This window comes from Acomys minous (assembly GCF_964271855.1).
Source record: "Acomys minous genome assembly, chromosome: 17".
In the NCBI taxonomy this organism is placed as follows: domain Eukaryota; kingdom Metazoa; phylum Chordata; class Mammalia; order Rodentia; family Muridae; genus Acomys; species Acomys minous.
In genome coordinates this window covers 23,794,302-23,814,053 of record NC_140500.1, presented here as the reverse complement: position 1 = coordinate 23,814,053, position 19,752 = coordinate 23,794,302, and the positions used below count along the sequence as shown (strand labels likewise).

The 19,752-nt window shown below is 40.7% G+C and overlaps 1 protein-coding gene across 2 annotated transcripts in view; it reads left to right on the top strand.

The window, feature by feature from the left end:
- LOC311588228 (murinoglobulin-1-like) overlaps positions 1–19,752 on the top strand; it is a 102,374-nt gene that overhangs the window by 17,567 nt on the left and 65,055 nt on the right. For both annotated transcript variants that reach the window (XM_084765707.1, XM_084765708.1), the window contains exons 12-22: positions 7,449–7,676; positions 7,858–7,930; positions 10,592–10,749; positions 12,157–12,306; positions 13,423–13,584; positions 14,263–14,344; positions 14,743–14,893; positions 15,480–15,708; positions 16,387–16,513; positions 16,894–17,015; positions 17,491–17,542. In XM_084765707.1, the coding sequence (XP_084621833.1) occupies positions 7,449–7,676; positions 7,858–7,930; positions 10,592–10,749; positions 12,157–12,306; positions 13,423–13,584; positions 14,263–14,344; positions 14,743–14,893; positions 15,480–15,708; positions 16,387–16,513; positions 16,894–17,015; positions 17,491–17,542 (1,534 nt within the window). The remainder of the gene's footprint in view (positions 1–7,448; positions 7,677–7,857; positions 7,931–10,591; positions 10,750–12,156; positions 12,307–13,422; positions 13,585–14,262; positions 14,345–14,742; positions 14,894–15,479; positions 15,709–16,386; positions 16,514–16,893; positions 17,016–17,490; positions 17,543–19,752) is intronic.

The window sequence follows — 19,752 nt, the reverse complement described above, 5'->3', positions numbered from 1 at the left end:
TTTATCCATTGTATGTTTATATGCATCTCCTTCTTTGTATTGGCTAAATTTTCTTCTATGATTTTGTTGAAGATATTTTCTGGGTCTTGGAGTCGGGTCTCTTCTCTTTCCTTGATGCCTATTATTCTCAGGTTTCATCTTTTGATGGTGTCCTTGATTTCTTGGATATTTTGCATCAGCAATTTTTCATATTTAGCATTGTTTTTGATAGTTGTTTCGAGTTCTACAATTGTATCTTCTAGTCCGGAGATTCATTCCTCCATTTTTTGGATTCTATTAAAGAAGCTCACTTCTGTGTTGCTTACTTTCTTCTTTAAGGTCTCTCATTCCCATTTTTCTTGTCTGTGCTCTTTATCACTGTTTCCATTTTCATCTTCAGATCTTGAACTGTTTTATTTATTTCCTTCATTTAGTTGTTGGTATTTTCCTGAAAAATTTGCAGTGCCTCTCTATAGTCTTCTTTTATATCTTCCACCTGTTTCGCTGTATGTTCCTGCATTTGATTATGGATTTTATTCATTTCCTTTATTATCATCCTCATTACTAAGGATTTGAGATCATTTTCTTATATTTCTATTGTGTTCTCAGTGTTACTTTCTTTGGAATAGCTGGGATCTGGGACTGATGAGTTGATTTGGTTTTTGTTGTTGGCATTCTTTTTAAAATATATTTTATTAATTTATTCATATTATACCTCAATTGTTATCCCATCCCTTGTATCCTCCCATTCCTCCTTTCCTCCCATTTTCCCCTTACTCCCCTCCCCTATGACTGTGACTAAGGGGGAGGAACCTCTTCCCTCTGTATATGCTCATAGGGTATCAGGCCTCTTCTTGTTAGCCTGCTATCCTTCCTCTGAGTGCCACCAGGCCTCCCCATGTAGGGGACATGGACAAATATGGGACACCAGAGTTCATTGTTTGCATTCTTATGCATTATTTTAGTCATCTTGCTATCTCTGGTGTTGAGTGTTAGCTTCGGGTGTTACTCACTGGTTGTTGAGAGTAGGTAGTTGGTGAAAGATTATAGGCTCTTGCCTGTGGGTATCAGAGAGCTCTTCTCTGTAAGAGGCATGTGATCTGCTTTCTGCTCCAGACTTTGTTCTACACCTTAAGCTCCTGACTGGGTCAGCAGAGGTAGGCTTCTGCCTAATTCCATACATTCTACTGAGGAAGTTCAGACTAGCTGTGTTAGGGACCACTGTTTAATTTTCTGTCCTCACCCCTCTGAGCAGTCCAGCCTCTCTCATGACTGTGCCTTTATTTGTTCTATTGTCCAGTCCTGGACCACCCTGGTCCACAGACAGGTTCCTGCCTGGAGCAGTCTAGAAAGCAGATCAGTCTAGATTTCTCATCCTTGTTGGCTCAGTCCTAGGGAGCTACAGCCATACCTCAGAATCCCCTCCAGACACACAAGGCAGTCAGTCCAGCTTCTCCCACAAGTGTGGGAAGTCCCTGCTGGGCTATAGGGACTGTGGTTTTATCTGTCCAATTGTCCAGACCCTGACTGCTGTGGTCCATGACAGGATCATATCCATATCAGTCTATATAGCAGAGCAGCCTAGATTGTGCACCTTTGGTGGCTCAGTCCCACCGAGTCCCTGCAACAATTCAGACCCCTTTCCAGACACTCAGGGTAGTCCACCTTCTCCAATGAGCGTGGGAGTCCCTGCCGGGCCATGGGGACTGTCCTGGCAAGGTTCTATCAGCCCAATTTTGCAGGCTTGGTCTGCTGAGGCCGGCTGCCTGGCTCTGGCCAGACTAACGCACACCACGCACGCTGTTTCTGGGTACCATGGGCTTCACTGCAGGCTCCAGGGCACCCCGTGGACTGTGTTGGCATGGGTAGGGGTGCCTGAGGATAGATTCACTTGTTTCCCTGAGACTTTCCCAGGCCAGAGGCTCTGGTGTTCCACCCTCGCACACACTGCGCCTCTGCTATAGAGGCTGGCTGCAGTCTGCAGGTGGGTTGGTTCCATTCCAAAGTCTAGAAGAGTGCATTGAGGTCCTCCGTGGAATGTTATTCTGCCTGTGGTCTGCACTGTGCAGGACACCACTCACCTAGTACTCTCCAGTTCTTGCAGTCTGTGGCTCCCAATCCAGTCCCTGGTCTCCATGCACTAGATCAGATACAGTGTATGAAGTACGTGGCCATCTTGGAACTCTTTCCAATTTTCTTATTTTAGGGCAGAACAGAAAGGGTTTCTAATCACTAATAAAAGTATGAGCACACATTGTGAGCACATTCTTTTTAAACACAATATTTCCCACATTCTCTTTTATTTTATTTAGTTTTTATATATCTCATGTCAGGACCTCCAAGCAAAAATGACTAAAAGTCTGTTTTTATCTATTCAGTCAAGGATAGGTACTGTATGTCCTCAAATTCATTACTGAAACATGCAGTGCTATATTCTCAAATAAGAGGCATTTATTGTTTAACTGAATATGGTTGACATTACACTAATCCCCACTTGAGGCACAGAGACAGACTGAGACACAGGCAGACAGACAGACAGACAGACAGGAATACAGCAAGCACTAGAGATGCTTTCTGGAGCTACAAAAACACAGGAGACCTGTAATCTGCAGTCAATTGGAACTACACAAAGATTCCCTTGTAAATCATAGCTCTGTCAGATATGTCATAAGAAGGAACCACATGAAGAGAACTCCACTTTTTGATTTACTAGCAGAGTTCTCTGAAGGCCCTGCCGCTTTATCTCTGACTCCCATGGCCTTCTACCCTAGTTTGCTCAGTAGGCACCTCCCTGAAACCACTGTGGGTAGAAGAATGCCAGTGTTGACTTAAGCACATTTGCTTCTACAAATTTAAATGATGGAAATTATAATCTATATTATAGAAATAAATTGAAAGTATGTCCCTTTGCAAACAACAGATAGACTCTAGAAACAAGGATTGGAACTGAGCATGTGGGAGGTTGGGTGTAGGAAGAAAAGGACCAGTGTGGTGCCCACTAGGAGGTCAGCCACTGTCAGATGGCTTCAGTTTGGGAGCTTTCTAGATGCTCAGAGGCATGGAGTCGTTTAGAGGATAAGATGTCAAACTTTACTACCTCCACCCCTCCACCCCAGCAAACTTTACTACCTCCAGGGAGGCAGAGGCAGGCAGATCTCTGTTAGTTCAAGGCCAACCTGGTCTACAAAGTGAGTCCAGGACAGCCAAGGCTACAACAGAGAAACCCTATCTTGGTAAAGAAAAAAAATAGAAAAAAAGTAAGAGGTTTCATTATGGCATTTTCATTCAAGTCGCTTGATCCTGTTCCCCCTATTATCTCTCTATCTCCAAGAACCACCCTCATATTTCTGCCCCAATAGTCTATTTCCAATATTTACACCATGCACTTCAGATTTTTGCTGTGTTGTTACTTGATGTTTTTTTCTCATATTGGGCCTCAATACCTATCTCTCTGATCTTGATTCTTTTTTCTGTTTCTTAGACTCTGGTTTGCTACTTTAGTAATAAAATTTTTCTCAATTTCTAAACTTAACTGTTAATTTATACTATATTTTCTCTGTCTATTTATTGAAACATAGGGAACAGTAGGTAGTTTTAACTGTTTTTTATCATATTCACACACCTCCTTTGGTTTGGTGTTGACACATTTATTGATTTCCCTTTATGTTCCAAAGGTTTATTAGAAATCGAGCCTTTAAAAGAGGGCCACTCATTAAAAAAATCTCCTTATAATAGCAGATGTTCTATATCCATCCTTACAAATGTATAAATTGCAATATCAAAATAGAATAAATAAGAAAAATGAAATGTGAAAAATTATCAACACACTAGGCTAGAAGATTTCTAAGATGAACAAAAGAGAAAGAAAATAACAGAGAATATCCAAAGCCAGTATGATAGTTAATATTAATTTCAATTTGATAAGAGGCAACAAGCCTCTGAGGGATTACAGAGATTAGGTTAGCTTCTAGTCATGTTTATGAAGAAAGTCGTTGGGTTAATTGAAGTAGAAAGACACACCCTATACATGAGACTCATTTTCAGCATGGCCATGCTTACCTCCACCTCTATGAGTGCTACTGCCATTGTTGTTGCCATCATATGCAGACATCAGAACTAGGTGTTGGTGATTTCCTTGTTTGTTTGTTTGTTTGTTTGTTTGTTTTGGACTTCCTGTGTGGCCTAAAGACCCTAGCTTTCCAAGAATCCTCCAGCCCTTTGATGCCAGGTTGGGACTGCGAAGGGTCACCTGGTCTAGGCATGTTTATCCACATCCCAGCCTCTCTATTAGTCAAAGACAACTATTGTTGGACTACCCAGACCACACTGAAAATCAATCTAATACTTTTTAATATGTCTTCATTTTATCAGCTCTCTTCCTCTAGATAACCATAAGGCAACTATCAAAAAAAATTTAAACTTAGTACTGTATCATTCAATACTAACTATGAATGTATACCAAATTAGGCCTCTTCATATGCACCATAAACAGGCAGAATATATTTTAAAGCATTTAATTATTTGCTGTGCACAAGAAACTCATCCCATAAAAAAGATGTCACAGAGACTGAATTGAATGAAAGCAAAAATTATATCCCAAACAAACAAAACTCTCAAACAACGATTGGTAACCATGTTCATATCTGACAAGTAGAGTCAAGCCGAAATAAGATAAAGTCATTGCATTTTAAAAAGTGAATAATTTATCAAGAAAATATACATGTAAATATATATCCCCCAAAAGTTGGTTCAACAATTTTCATAAAAACAAGCAGAACTAGGCTTAAAGGGACAAATAGGTAGAAATACTAATAATTATATAAATGAATGACTTGAATATGCAATGTTTAATAATAAATGTATCATCCAAACAAAAAAGTCAAAAATAAATCTCAGATTAAACTGTACCTTGTATCTCATGGCCTTAACAGTCATCTATCAAATGCTATATCCAACCATGATGAAATAGACATCCCCCTCAGCAACTGAAGGGGTTTTTTTCAAAACAGGTCGCATTTTAGATATTTTAGGTCATGGAGCAATTGTTTACCAATTCAAAGAATTTAAATCATTCAGAGCATCCTATCATGCCACAGGAGACTATAATTGTAAATAAATAACATGTGAAGCTGGAGGGTATATACAAATATATTGGCCCCAAATAATACTCTAGACAGTGATCAATGGAACATTGACAATATCAGAAATGTAACTTTTAAATTTCTAGATTTAATAAAAACACACCAGAATACGTACGGTCTATAGGGAATTCACTTCTAAGAGCTATGAGTCCCTACATAAATAATCAGATATCTACCAGGTAAATGCTGCACCTCAAGTCCTTAACATAACTAGAACAAGACAAATACAAAATTAATGAAAGGAAAGAAAGAATAAATATAGCTGAAAGTAGTGATGAGGACAAAAAGATCCAATGAAACCAAAATCGATTCTTTGAAAAGATAAGTGTGGAGGAATGCCTTGAGTGGATGTAACAACTGTCAATAAAGCACTGTTGAGGCAATAAGCTGTGCAGAAGAACAGGAAGTGGAAGGTGGGATTTCCTGGAGGGGACAGATCCAGGAATGACAGTTGAGAAGGGAAGGTGCTTTATAGTTGGGGCAGGAGAGAGAAATGGCCAGAGGATCACCATAGTGGCAAGTGCTTGGGATATATGTGTGTTATAAAGTTTAGAGTAGTTTATTTATGTTAGTTTAGGAGTACATTTGTATCAGTTTAGATTCTGGCCAGTGTAGTGTTGGCAGCTTTAAAGTACATTTCAGACTCTGTGTCACTTATTAGCCATCTTAGGCCAAACCAATACATTTTACTGTTACAGATAAGTGAAATTGATTAGCTCTTGTCTAAACTCAAAAAAAGGTAAAACTCAAATTAGCAAATCAGAGGTAGCCCCTACAACACATAGTATGAAATACACAGGGTTCTTACAGAATACCAAGAAAGCTTTCATTCTGATAAATTAGAAAAATCAGAAGAAACAAATGAATTTCTGGATGTTTATATTCTGCCAAAAGTAAGCCAAAAACAAGGTTTAAAAAAATCCTACAAAGATCAACAATGAGAATTTGAATTTAAGAAGTAATTAAGGGAGCCCAGCAAAATTAAAGCCGAGAATAGAAAGAACTTATTGCTGAATTGAATGAAACTTCAAAAAGGAAATATTATTTTGAAAAGCTTCAAAAGGAGGAATTGCACCAAGGTCATTCTGTAAATCTAGCACAACCCTGATAGCAAAACCAGATGCGCACAAAGTGAAAATCCTCACTGAAATGCTCCCATGCCAGACTCAACAACACATTGAACAAATGTACCATGATCCAATTAGTTTCATACTGAGAATACAGGGATGGTTTCACATTTGCAAGCTGAGAACTGTAAAACAGCATATAAAAAGAAGAGCTTAAAAACCACACAGTCATCTCAGTGGTTGCAATAATAGTCCATTTTCAAGACAACAATTACAAATGGTGAAGGAACACACAGCGCGCAAACACAGACACACACAGACACACACACACACACACACACACACACACACACACACACACACACAGAGATACTCAGCACATATGACTACCACGAAAATGCAAGTTGATACTATGTTGAAATTCCATCTCAACAATCAAAATGGCTATCATCAGGAAAAGAGATGTTGGAAAGGCTATGGGAACAAAGGAGCCTATATGCACCACTGATGCTTAGGTAAATTAGTATGACCATTAAGTTCAGAGCTTCTAAAAAATCCAAAATGAAACCAGTGTACAGTCCAGGTTTACCACATCCACATAGTTTCCATATGCACCAAAGCTAACATATGATGGAGACACCTACATCACCATGCCAATCTCAGCATGACTCTATACAGCCAGCAATGGAGCAAGCATCAGCTCATCGGTCTAGGAGTGGATAGAGAAAATAGGAAATACGTGTACTCTAGGCTTTTACTCACATATTTATAAGAGAATCACCTTGTCTATAGTGAAATGCATATATTTAGAAATTGTCTATTTAAGAAAAAATTATAAGACTAGGAGAGAAAATAAAGCATTGCATATTGTCTCTCAAATGTGTAATCTAGGGAAAGAATAGAAATGAAAGCAGAGAGGCCCTGGTAAGAAAGAAAAGAGCTGGTGGGAAACATAGGATTGGGTAGTAAGTGGATGAATATGGTCAGAGAACATCATACTAATATTTGCAAATGTTTTTAGTCCTCCATTACTTTGCATATTTATTATGCATTAAAACTAATATTTGTAAAAATTCTTTGAAATATATATAAATGCTGAATTTTGAAAATTCAGGGTGTCAGGCATAAATTCATCTCGTGTATCTCCTCACCACTTTTAAAAAGATGTATAAACTACTCTGTCATTGCAAGTAAGCTAACTCACCACAAAAGAGATTCTGCTGTGTAGCCAATCTAAGCACAGTATTTGTTGCTTCTCCAGGTGTACCACAAGGAAGAATTTTTTTGTTGGAATTTCCCTTGCATGGAAGAAGAATATGGAGTAGCACACCATGTGGCCTACAGTGTTTATTCCATCAGCAAGAGCTACGTCTACCTTGAGAAGAAAGCTGGCATCTTGCCCTGCAGCCAGAGTCACACAGTTCGGGCACATTTTATTCTGAGAGGGACTGCCTTGATAGTGCTGAGAGAGCTCAGTTTTTACTACCTGGTGAGTTCTGGCTCCAAACTGAGAAATACAAAGAATCCTTTCATCTTCTGACCACGTCTCTCCTGACACATTGGGTTCTGGGCTGGGTATTTCTGCCTGGGTCTCACCCAGTAGATTCATCAGTGAGAAGAAAGCCTTCTAAAATACAGATGTAAGCTTGGAAAAAACTTTTTTATTTTAGGTCATGGCCCAGGGCAACATCATCCAAAGTGGGACCCACACTCACCACTTGGAGTCACGAGACCCAGGAAACCGTAAGTGTTTTTTTCCCACCCAGTAACAAGTCTCCAACTGAGTTCACACATGCTCACCAGTGGACTCTCACCACTGAGTAACTAAGGATGCCATGATGTGTGTAAGTCTCTGTAAACACTGCACAGCAGGAGCTCAGGGTTCTGCCATCAAATGTACGTTATCACTCATACCATGACCTTCAGGAAAAAAAGTCTCAGATTCCTAAACTGAGTATCATTCAACAATGGTGAAAACTATCTATTCTGAAGATGTAGCATCTGAAAACACAAAGCGCTCCAAGATACTCCCCAAGTAACGAATCTATGTGTTCTTGTAAAGGTTAGCCGAAACAAAGCAAAATGTCTTATCTTAGTTTCTGTCCAAAAAATCTGGAAGGTGCCAGCCTTGGTCCTTAAACCATTCTAGCTACACTGATCTTGGGGTATTTGATTCATTTTTATTATTTTTTGTTTTGGGTGTGGTGCTTTGGGGTAAGCTGTCAGGGTCAGAGGCATCAGCTTCCCCTGGGTATCCTGAATCTGGAATTACAGAGTTCTGAGCAATCTGGTGTGGGTGCCGGGAATCAAACGTGGTTCCTTCAGTGGAGCATCATGTGATCTGAACTTCTGAGCTATCTCCCCAGTCCCTTCATTTTTATTTTTAAAGACATTCTATTTATTCTTTGAAAGTTACATGTATTCATACAATGTACTTTAGTCATACCTGCTGCCCACTAATCCCTACCAACTCCTCACTGGCTCCTCCACCAGGCCAATTCTGTAGTTTAAACGAAATGAAAATCCCAACCATTTGATTTTACTAAAGGAGACTCAGGAGCCAGACGCTGGTGTGAAGACCTGCCAGCTCACAAAGACAGAGAGAGACCCCAGGTGACCTTCCTACTCAGCTCACATCTCAAAAGATAAAGCCCCAAAAGCTCACTAGCTCAGCTGACAGCTTAGGAGGAAAAGGCAAAAAACAAAACAAAACAAAACAAAACAAAAAAACAAAAAAGAAAAAAGAAAAAACACCAAAAAAACAAAAAACAAACAAACAAACAAAAAACAAAAACAAAAACACAAAAAAATCCAAGGCCAAAGACTTGCTAGTGCAAAGCCCAAAAGAAGCCTCCTTATGCATGCTTTCTTAAATTCCCTTCTCTCAAAGTCCCTCCTTACTACTTAATCCCTGTCAGCTGGTTTCTTGCACCACCACTTGACCTAGGCTTAACTTATTAAATCCTGTGTACAGAAAGCTCTTGGATTAAATGTGTGTGCTAGGGTTGATCCACACCTTAATCACCTGTTTACAGTAAAGAGAAAGTTCTTGGATTAAAGGTGTGTACTAGGGCTCAACCATGGCAAACATGAAACAGGTTTCTACAGATCATAAATCTCAGGGGTCACAATGGGATCAAATATCCTGCAGCATTCTTCCCTACTTTATGTCTTGGATTTTTTAGTTTGGCCAGTATTACCCGTGTGTGTGTGTGTGTGTGTGTGTGTGTGTGTGTGTGTGTGTGTGTGTGGGCACACCAGGGGCAACATCCATGAAGAAATATGACTCTTCCTCCCCTCCATAGCTATCAGCTGTCAATAGCTCCTCAACTAAAAGTGGGTCTTCATGAATCCCTCCCCATGCAAGCTGGGATATTGACTAGGGCTTGATGTTGTGAAGGTCTTGGGCAGGGAATCATAGCTGCTGTGAATTTATATGTGAAATCACCCTGTCGTGTCCTGATGACATTTACTCAGTTCTACCACAACTTGACTCAGTTGTCACTCCCTTAATCAGGCCTCTCCCACTTGCTCCTATTTAAACCCCAAGTTAACACTGAATCCTGGTATTCTAGGTGCTCATCATCTTGCCATCCTTTCCTTCCCGAATGTCACTTGCCACATGCACACATAGTTCCTATGATTTACCTGTTTATTATCGATTTCTCTTCCTTTGCATATCAACCACAGGAAGTGCATGGATTTACATATGTAGTGTCACAGATATTTTCCAACTACTTTCTAGAAGTGGCAGATATTTAATTGATGCTCAACAAATTTACGTAAATGAGGGCTTCTTTGTCACTGACCAGTTATAAAAAAAACTGTTTAGATATTTAACAAAATATCCAGCTAGTCCTTCCACAAACACCAAGTGGGAATCACAGAAGGTTTGGGAATCTCCTCAGCTTCAACAAAACAGCAGAGACTTCAATTTTCTCTCAAGAAATGTAAATGCTGTGAACATTTCAGTGAGAAAAATAGTTTAACAAAGATATGCTTATAACTGTCAATGTGGCTTGCTCCTCTGAGATGGCCGTTGGTTTTCAGCTCCCTGAGTACCAGGCTGTCATCTCTATTATTTTTCCTCTTATCTAAATAATAAATGAAACATCAGTCTAGGCATTTCATCCTTTTTTATAACAGGAATTGCTGCAGAAGTCTTTTGGGATGCTGAGGTGTAGAAGAGACAAAGTGTTAGTGTCTGATTAACTATAATTTTACAGTGAGCCCCTAGTGGGGGGATCTTGCAGTGAGCTCCCTACACCCTCCTGAGGTCATTAGTATGCAAACAACCACAAGACAGTAAGAGCATCTTCCACCTCCAGACAGTCCTTCAAATCCCTGTGTTTAGTCATCTGGGTTTTCCTGTCAGCATTCTGATCCATTACCTTCTCCTTCCAGTCCCTTTAGCTCCAGAGAAAGGCAACTTTACCTTGGAGATCCCTGTGGAGTTCGGCATGGCCCCTGTGGCTAAATTGCTCATCTACACCATCTTGCCTGATGGAGAAGTGATTGCAGATTCTGTAAATTTTGACATTGAAAAGTGTCTTTTCAACAAAGTGAGGAGCTTACTTCCTAAAAATTTTATTTTAAAAGAAGGGGGTGGAATGTTTGAGAACACAGATTTCATTTAAGTAAACCAAACTCAGTAACTGGTGTGTACCTCAGTGGCAAAGATGTGTATAGCACCAGAGAGCCAGATTTTAATTCACAAACCTCCAAAATGGTTGGAGGCTGAAGACGAAAGAGGCAAGTAAGTGTGGAAGCAAGAGAGGGGAACCGAATCCACCTGAGTCCAGAATACCAAGCTCAGGTCACCAGGCTTGACAGCAGGTGCCTTTACCCACATAGGCATCTCATAGACTCTACATGTTACACAATTTCATGCAAGATCAGTAATAGGACGCTCCTTTCAATACAGTCCAGGCCACAGCTATTTGCTTCATTCCCTGAAATTAAATAAGAAGAATTGAGAGATGAGTGATAGAGGTGGCCAGACAAAGTTAGATAGATAGATGGATAGATAGATAGATGGACAGATAGATAGATGGATGCATAGATAGATGGATAGATAGATAGATGGACAGATAGATAGATGGATAGATAGATAGATGGACAGATAGATAGATGGACGGATAGATAGATGGATAGATAGATAGATGGATAGATAGATAGATGGATAGATAGATAGATGGATAGATAGATAGATGAGAGAAAGATAAATGTAGACACATCTCCAATTAGAATACTGATTTTCAGCCTTGGAGTGTGGTGCCCATCTTTAATCCCAGCACTCGGGAGGCAGATGCAGGTGGTCACTATGAGTTCGAGGCTAGCCTGGTCTACAGATCTAGCCTAAGGAAACCCTGTCTCTGGGGGGAAAAAGAATTCAGATTTTCCACCTCAGATATAAGACTTATCATGAAAAGGCCCTTAAAATGGAGTAACTTAGGGACTCCTTAAAATTCTGATAACAGTACTCATTTTAAAAAAATCGGCCATGACTGCAGGCTCCCATAGCCCCAGTGCTGTGGAGGTCAGAGGCAGGAGATTTACTGGGAATTGCTGGCTGCCTGTTTAGCTCCAGGATCTTGAGAGATGCTCAAGGGAATGAGGTACAGAGGAAAGCAGGCCACCCACACCCTCCTCTGTTCTCTGCTGGACACATGGGTACATGCACCTGCACACACATGTGCTTTACACCACACTCAAGTACTTGCTTGTGCACACATACCAAAAATGAGCTATTTGCAAGACTTTTAGGAAGCCAAAATGGACATTTTTTGCTTCAGTGTTTGACACATTTTTTATTTTCCTAAATCCATCCCGGTGAGAAAGGGGAGGCTAAGAGCTTCAGCTAAGCTTCTGGCAGTAGTTCCAACCTGGAAAAACGAACATGCAGTGCAGAGTTACAAGGTGACTCCATGTGGCAGAACCCCCGCTAAGCTTGAGTTCCCTTCCCTCAGGTGGACCTAAGCTTCAAGCCAGCCCAAAGTCTTCCTGCCTCACAGGCCCATCTGCGTGTCACAGCTTCTCCTCAGTCCCTCTGTGGCCTGAGAGCAGTGGACCAAAGCGTGTTGCTCCTGAAGCCTGAAGCTGAGCTCTCTCCTTCCTGGGTGAGTCCTGGTCAGCTTCTGCCCAAGAAAGGCCACGCCCAGAGGCTCTGAGCAGGAGGAGCCCCTGGTGCTGCATACAGCAGTGATCATTCAGCCACTAGGGCTCTTGAACGTACGTATACTGCGTTTAATGCTAAGGACATCTATAAGGGAGCATTACATTATAAGATCCTGAAGAACACCTCAGAAAACTTCAGCCAATAAACTCAAGACAAACTAGGACGTAAAGCAGTCAGTAAGCTGCAAAGCTTGCATGTGACCCAGGCTCTCTGTGTCATTACTGCTCCTATCTTACTCCAGGAGTGGCTTGTCCCTTTCAGATGCTCATGGTGGAGCTTTTCAGAGTGATGCTGCCAGTGGGAGCTAAAGGAAACGGTTCATACATATGGACTCTTACACATCTCAAGAGGCCCCCAAATAAGAAAATGATATATTTTAAATTTTGAAAGACAAGGTTCTCAACTTGTTTTAAAAATTCTCAGAAGCACAACTAAAACCATAAACTATTTCCAGAAGTCTCGTCCAAGTTAATGATAGTGAAACTCTTCTTTATATTGCATTAAGACAGGATTTATTAGGATGGTTACACAGTCACTGTAATAGCTTAAAAATTATTATTGACACTGGCTAATATCATGTTTTAAAATGTAATGTACATATGTACATTTTAAAAACAGAAATCTTTCATCCAAATATTGCTGGAAACTTACCTGTCTTGAACCAACACCTAAATTAAACGAGAATTTAATTTTATTTAAATTATGATATTTTTATGGTGCACATGCTGAAAGTGTTTTAGAAAGTACACTACTAAAATTTTTTTTTGAATTTTTACTTTCTCCAAATCTATTAAATAGGAGATTTCTTGAGCAATTGTTGTAGCTGACAAATAGTTTAAATGTGTTTAGTTTTAAACTCATGTACAGACTGAAGGGTCTGACAAGAAACAGGAAGGGCGTTCCCTTGTTCCCACCACTCTGCCCTACCCACACTCTGGGTGCCAGTACTTTCAACAATTGCAGCTGCTTCTTGAGCATCAAGTGATTTGCTGTGATGACATTATTTTCTTTTCGTGTCTTCTAAGAAAGAGGACCCCTTGTCTCCTGTTTCTGACAGATATACAACCTGCCAGAAATGCAGCACAAGGACTCTAAACCAAGTTCCCACCAGCTGCCCGAAGATGAAGACCATTGTGTCTGGCCTGGAGATGAGGCCCTTGAGGGCGTCACACACTCAGTAAGAAAAGCAAATGAGAAGGACGTCTATGAATACCTGGACGTAAGCCATATTGTCCTCTAACATGCTGCTCTGTGAATTATTTAGGTTTAATGAAAAATTATATCAGTAAAGAATTTTAGAGTTGTGCCAGGGATTGAAATAACTGTTTGACCACCCACCTTACATGTGGTAGACCTTGGGTTCAATTCCAGGCATTCCAAAAACTGCATCTTGGAAAGTGTCCAGTCTAGGCTAATTTTTTTCTCTTTTTATTGAAGAAACTGGCCCAGAATGGGTCAGTGACATCATCATCATTATCATCATCATCATCATCATCATTATTATTATTATTATTATTATTATTATTATATTGTTGTTGTTGTTTTCTTGAGGCAGGCTCTCACTATGTAGCTTGGCTGTCCTAAAACTCACTAGGTAGACCAGGTTGGCTTCACTCACAGAGATCTGCCTGCCTCTGCTCTGCCTCTGTCTGGCAAATGCTGGAATTAAAGGCATGCACCACCTTTTAAAAATAACATAGTTGTATCAGAAAGAAGGTTGGAGCATATCCCTCACTATCAACTCTGTGCTGTTTACTGCACTCTCTAGCGAATGTGAAAACAATTGAAACAGGAATCCTACTTGAACATGTGAAACTATACCTGTAATTTTTATACACACAGAGTTTTTTTCCTAGATGTTTGAGATATTTTGCTTGATTAAAAATCTCTCTTCTAGGACATGGGTTTAATGGCATTAACCAACCTGAAGATCAAACATCCCAAATTATGTTTTGGCTATTATGGTATGCCAGTAGAAGGTAAAGTAGCAAACCGTTGTTTATTTTCAGAACAAAAATAAGTGTGAGTTATTTTAAAAAGGTGATAATAAAATTGTAGCGCATGTATAGCATCCAAATAACAGAGAAAGAACCCAAACTTACTTAAGAAAAATGTGCTCAAGTGCATGCTGGTGCTATAGGGAAGATGAAGGCTGAAGGCTCTTCCTTCTTTGCCTTAAAATAAAGAAAAATGCAACAGTTACTCTAATAGAGAATCACTGTGTGAACTGTGAAGAACTTTTTGTAGATGTGTCATGAGAGGAGAAGAGAATTCCCTAAGGAATAGAGGCGAAGCAGTAATGGGAAAACCAGGGCTTGCAAATAGAAGTAAGAACAGTAAAAGAAAAAGCACTGAGTTAAAGAGCACATGTACTTAGCTTTACGTAGGAGTTCAGGAGGACCTGCACCTGCACACTTTGGAGCAAGGACATCTCCATCACGTGAGAAGACACAGCTTGAAGATTCAGTTGCTGAGACCATTCGAAAATATTTTCCTGAGACCTGGATCTGGGATTTAGTCACAATAAAGTAAGTAATTTCCAGTTGTATGATTTGGGCTAGGTATGAAATTTTTCTTTGTTTTCTAGTATTTCTCTAATTAATGTGTATCATAAACAAAGAAAATGACTAACTTAAGAAAAACAGTGTATCAACCCGTCAATTATAAAATGTATGTATTTTCATCACTCCCAGAAAAAAGGCACATAAAAATCATCATGTACCTTTTTGATGCTTACAACCATTCAGGAACACCATAAGTGAGGCAGTCCTACATGGAGCAGGCCACTAGACTGTAACATAGAGTAGGCCTTGTAGGTCAAAAGTTGTTGTATGGTATTTCAGAGATAGGGTTCAGAGACAGCTTCAAATCTATGTTCCAATTTCCACTAACACAAGGACTCTGAAGGGCCATGAGGCCATGATCTTAGTTTGGAAAACAGGACTACAGAAAGACGTTTTATTTCTCCATTTGGAGTCCTGTTTACACTGTTTACTTCCTATCACTCCTCTGAAGGACTCAACGGGTTTCCATTCCATCATGGTTATTGATCACCATCTCGGAAATAACTAATACATGTGCTCACTTCCTGTGCTTCACCTTCTCCCTCTCCAGCTCCTCGGGAGTAGCTGACATGGAAGTGACGGTCCCTGACACCATCACTGAGTGGAAGGCCGGAGCCCTGTGCCTGTCCAACGACACTGGACTTGGCCTCTCCCCTGTGGTATCTCTCCAAGCCTTCCAGCCCTTCCTCGTGGAGCTCACGATGCCCTACTCTGTGATCCGTGGAGAAGCCTTCACGCTCAAGGCCACTGTGCAGAACTACCTTCCTTCGTGCATCCGGGTGAGCACCTTTCTGAGTTAAGCTTGTCTAGAGGGGACAAGGACAATTAGTGTGTGCAAATTATAACAGAATTAAATGAAAGGAAGGAAGAGACTCTATTAAATCCATCAACACTAGTTCCAAATGCTTAATTCCTAGACTCTAGCTAAACATATACAGCACAGAGGTTAATAGTATGGACTCTACACAAGATGTAAAGGTGACATTTTTTGCCCATATTTAAGCAGTACATGCTGTACTGACAGAGACAAAATATTCTGTGAGGCCTCCGTAGACAATCGAAAGATATAGTCCATGTAGATGTATGAGGCTCTAGTCAGGAGAAGATGGCATACTGTTTGCAGTGGGTTTTGCTTTTGGTAAAAGCAGGTGTATACTTTAATAGTTAAAACTCTAGTACAGTAAATATAGTTCTGCCATCAAAATAAAACAAAGATAGAGAAATATATAATTATCTCCCTACATGTTATTGTAGATAATACATGGTGATAGCTAAATAACATTGTGGACATATGCGTGCATATGAAATCCATGACATTTAAGGCACGTGTTTTTTTCAAAAACACCCCTCCTGATCTCTTTTTAACACAAATACCCTCACATTCTTTCACCTATCTCCTCCCACGTGTTTGTGCTGTCCTTGTATGGTAACATCTCTGCTATTTTCCCCCCTGTCAGGTGAGTGTGGAGCTGGAGGCCTCTCCTGATTTCACAGCTGTCCCAGTGGCAAGAAACCAAGATTCTTACTGCCTCTGTGCCAACGGGAGGCACACCGAATCCTGGTTGGTAACTCCCAAAGCTTTAGGTGAGTGAAAAAATTATTAAGAGGACTTTACCCAGAAAGGGTGAGTGTAGGAAGATTTCTTAAATTGCTTTCTTCCCATTGGATCCCCGAGAGAAAACGTTCAGTCAGTTTACCTTTCTCTTACACAAAGCCTTGGCTGCCCTGACCTCTCCCTGTAGACCAGGTTCACCTCTAACTCACAGAGATCAGGCTGCCTCTGCCTCCCAGTGCTGGGATTAAAGAAGTGCACCACCACACCTGGCCCAGCTTAACTCCTTCTTAAATACTGGGCAAGCCCTTGCAGGGCTCACAGACTAAGGATACCTTGTCGATCTTGGGGCTTTGGTGAATGCCAAGTTTGTGGCACATCTAAGCTCAGCTCTGTGGACCATGTGTTTCAGGGAATGTGAATTTCTCTGTGACTGCAGAAGCACGACAGTCCCCAGAGGCCTGTGGCTCTGATGTGCCCACAGTGCCTGAAACGGGGAAAAGGGACACGGTTGTCAAAGTTCTAATAGTTGAGGTGAGTAGACCTCCTTGACTGGCAGTGTGCAGAGTCCAGATAGTGGAGCAGTGTTGACTGTATGTAGATGAAAAACAAAAGTTAATAACATATGACCCTGAGATATGTCATAGCAAGTGGTAAGCCCATGCTTTTAAATCAGTGTATGTTCTGATTTCTTCTCCCTTCCTATTCTCTTAACTGAAGCTTGGGGGATGGTCTATACCAGTTTATCTTCTTAGAGCTATACCTCTTCCTTCTGAGCCTATCACGTCCCCTCCTTTTTATTACATTTCCTTATTACCTTCTTTTTGACCAGGCAGGCCCAAAATTTCGTGTTTATGCCAATCTTGATATGGTGGAAAGTTAAGCCATCTGATTCTAGTCCATGGCCTCACAAGTAAAGAATTGTCACTCAAAAAAAAAAGTCTCCAGCATTTTTGTGTTTGCATACACAATAATTTCTCTTGTCTGAATATTCTGTCTTTTCCCCCAGCCTGAAGGAATTAAGAAGGAGCACACCTTCAGTTCACTCTTCTGTGCATCAGGTGAGGACAAATCTCTTGCAGTATTCCTGTATGAAACCAGGATGCTAAATACCTTCTAACTGCTTAAAAACAAATAAACAGCAAACCCAAGAGCCTCATAAAGGTCACTGACCTGAGGCAGCTGTCAAGGGTATAGTCATAGTCCCACGGGAACTCAGAACTCATCAAAGCCCTTTTCTTTGGAACACAGAAATGGTTATCTAACCCATCTCAGGGCTCAGTGCTTAGTTATGGGTAGGGAATAGCAAAAAAAGAGGTCACAATTGAAAAATTCCAAAAAAGAAAGGAAAGAAGGAAAGAAAGAAACAGAAAAAGAAAATGGGGAGGATATAGACAGTATCTTCAAAATGAATATATGTACATGTACACTCAGATCATAAATAAATGAATACCCAGACTTCTATGAATGAGTAAATCCCACCCTCAAGCCAAGCGACATTGTGATGTGTACTCAGCATAGCATTTCCCTTTAATGGTTGTTTTTATGACTTGCTCTTTTATCACTGCCCCTTGCTAGAAGGTGAGTATTGCAATGGAAACACAGCAGCATATCACACAGGGGGAATCTCACTGCCCCTTCTGAGGGAAAAGCATAAAGACAGCCTGTGCACTCACAGTGACAACTGCATTGCTGGCACCTGTATTAGTGAGTTGGTGTAGTGCTTGCTCAAAACATATTTGTCATAAGAATTTTTAAATTGGAATAATAATTTTAATTTAATATAAAATCCATATTACATGAAGGTTCACAGAAGAGATAAAATAAAGCAAATTTCTTTGTGAAAGGTATAAACTAATGTAACAGTTACTAATACAATGGGTAGAAGAAAACCATCATATAAAGCAAAATTCTTTAAGTGATTTTTCTTTTTTTCCTTTTTATTAAATCATTTATATTACATCTCAATAGTTATCCCATCCCTTGTATCCTCCCATTCCTCCCTCCATACCCTGCTTTCTCCCTACTCCCCTCCCCTATGACTGTGACTGAGGGGGACCTCCTCCCCCTGTATATGATCATAGGGTATACAGTCTCTTCTTAATAGCCTGCTATCCTTCCTCTGAGTGCCACCAGGTCTCCCCATCCAGGGGACGTGGTCAAATATGGGGCACCAGAGTTCATTTAAGGTCAGTCCCTGCTCTCCACTCAACTGTGGAGGATGTCCTGTCCATTGGCTAGATCTGGGTCGGGGGTGAATGTTTACTGCATGTATTGTCCTTGGCTGGTGCCATAGTTTGAGCAGAAACCCTGGACCCAGATCCGGGCATCATATTGTTCTTCTTGTAGGTTTCTAGGACTCTCTGGATCCTTCTATTTCCCCATTCTTCCATGCTTCTCTTGCCTAAAGTACCAATAGGATGTCCTCCCTTCTGTCCCACTTTCCTGATAAGTGAAGGTTTACGTGGGACATGCCCCTTGGGCTAGTGTCCAGATATAAGTGAGTATATACCATTTGAGAATTTCTGCTTCTGTGTTAACTCACTCATTATGCTCATTTCTAGTTAAATCAAATTTTCCACAAATTTTGGGAATTCTTTTTTTAAAATAGCTAAGTAGTATGCCGTAGTGTAAATGTAGCACAGTCTCTTATCCATTCTTTAAATGTTTTCCACGAAAGAGAGAGCGTGAAGAGGGTCGCTGGGGATTAATTTTTAAAAAGCCACAGATAGAATAACAAATGCCCTATTCTTCCCACTGGCCAACTCTTGCTCTCCTGATATTTAGTTGTTACAGTCGTCCATCCATCCCCCGCACGTCATAGGAAAGCCATCCATGACAGTAACATGGGCAGGATCAGTGAAACCTCCCATTGCAACCCAGGGGGAACAAAAGCTGGCTTGGAATTCATCTCCCATACTAGCTGTTGATTCACACGTGGCCTTATCCATCACTGTGATGAAACATCATGACCAAAAGCAACTTGGAGAGGAAGGTTTATTTCAGGCACACAGTCACAATCCCTCATGAAGGGAACACACAACAGGAATCTGAGGGCAGGAACTGAAGCAGAAGCTGTGGAGGAATGCCACTTATTGCCTTGCTCTCCCTGAATTGCTCTGGTTGCTTTACTATATATCACAGGACCACCAGCTCAGATGAGGTACCACCCAACCTGGGTCAGGCTCTGCCACATCAATTATTAAAACAGAAAATGCACCAAGACTTGCCTACAGGCCAATGTTATGTTCTCAACTGGAGGTCCCTAGTC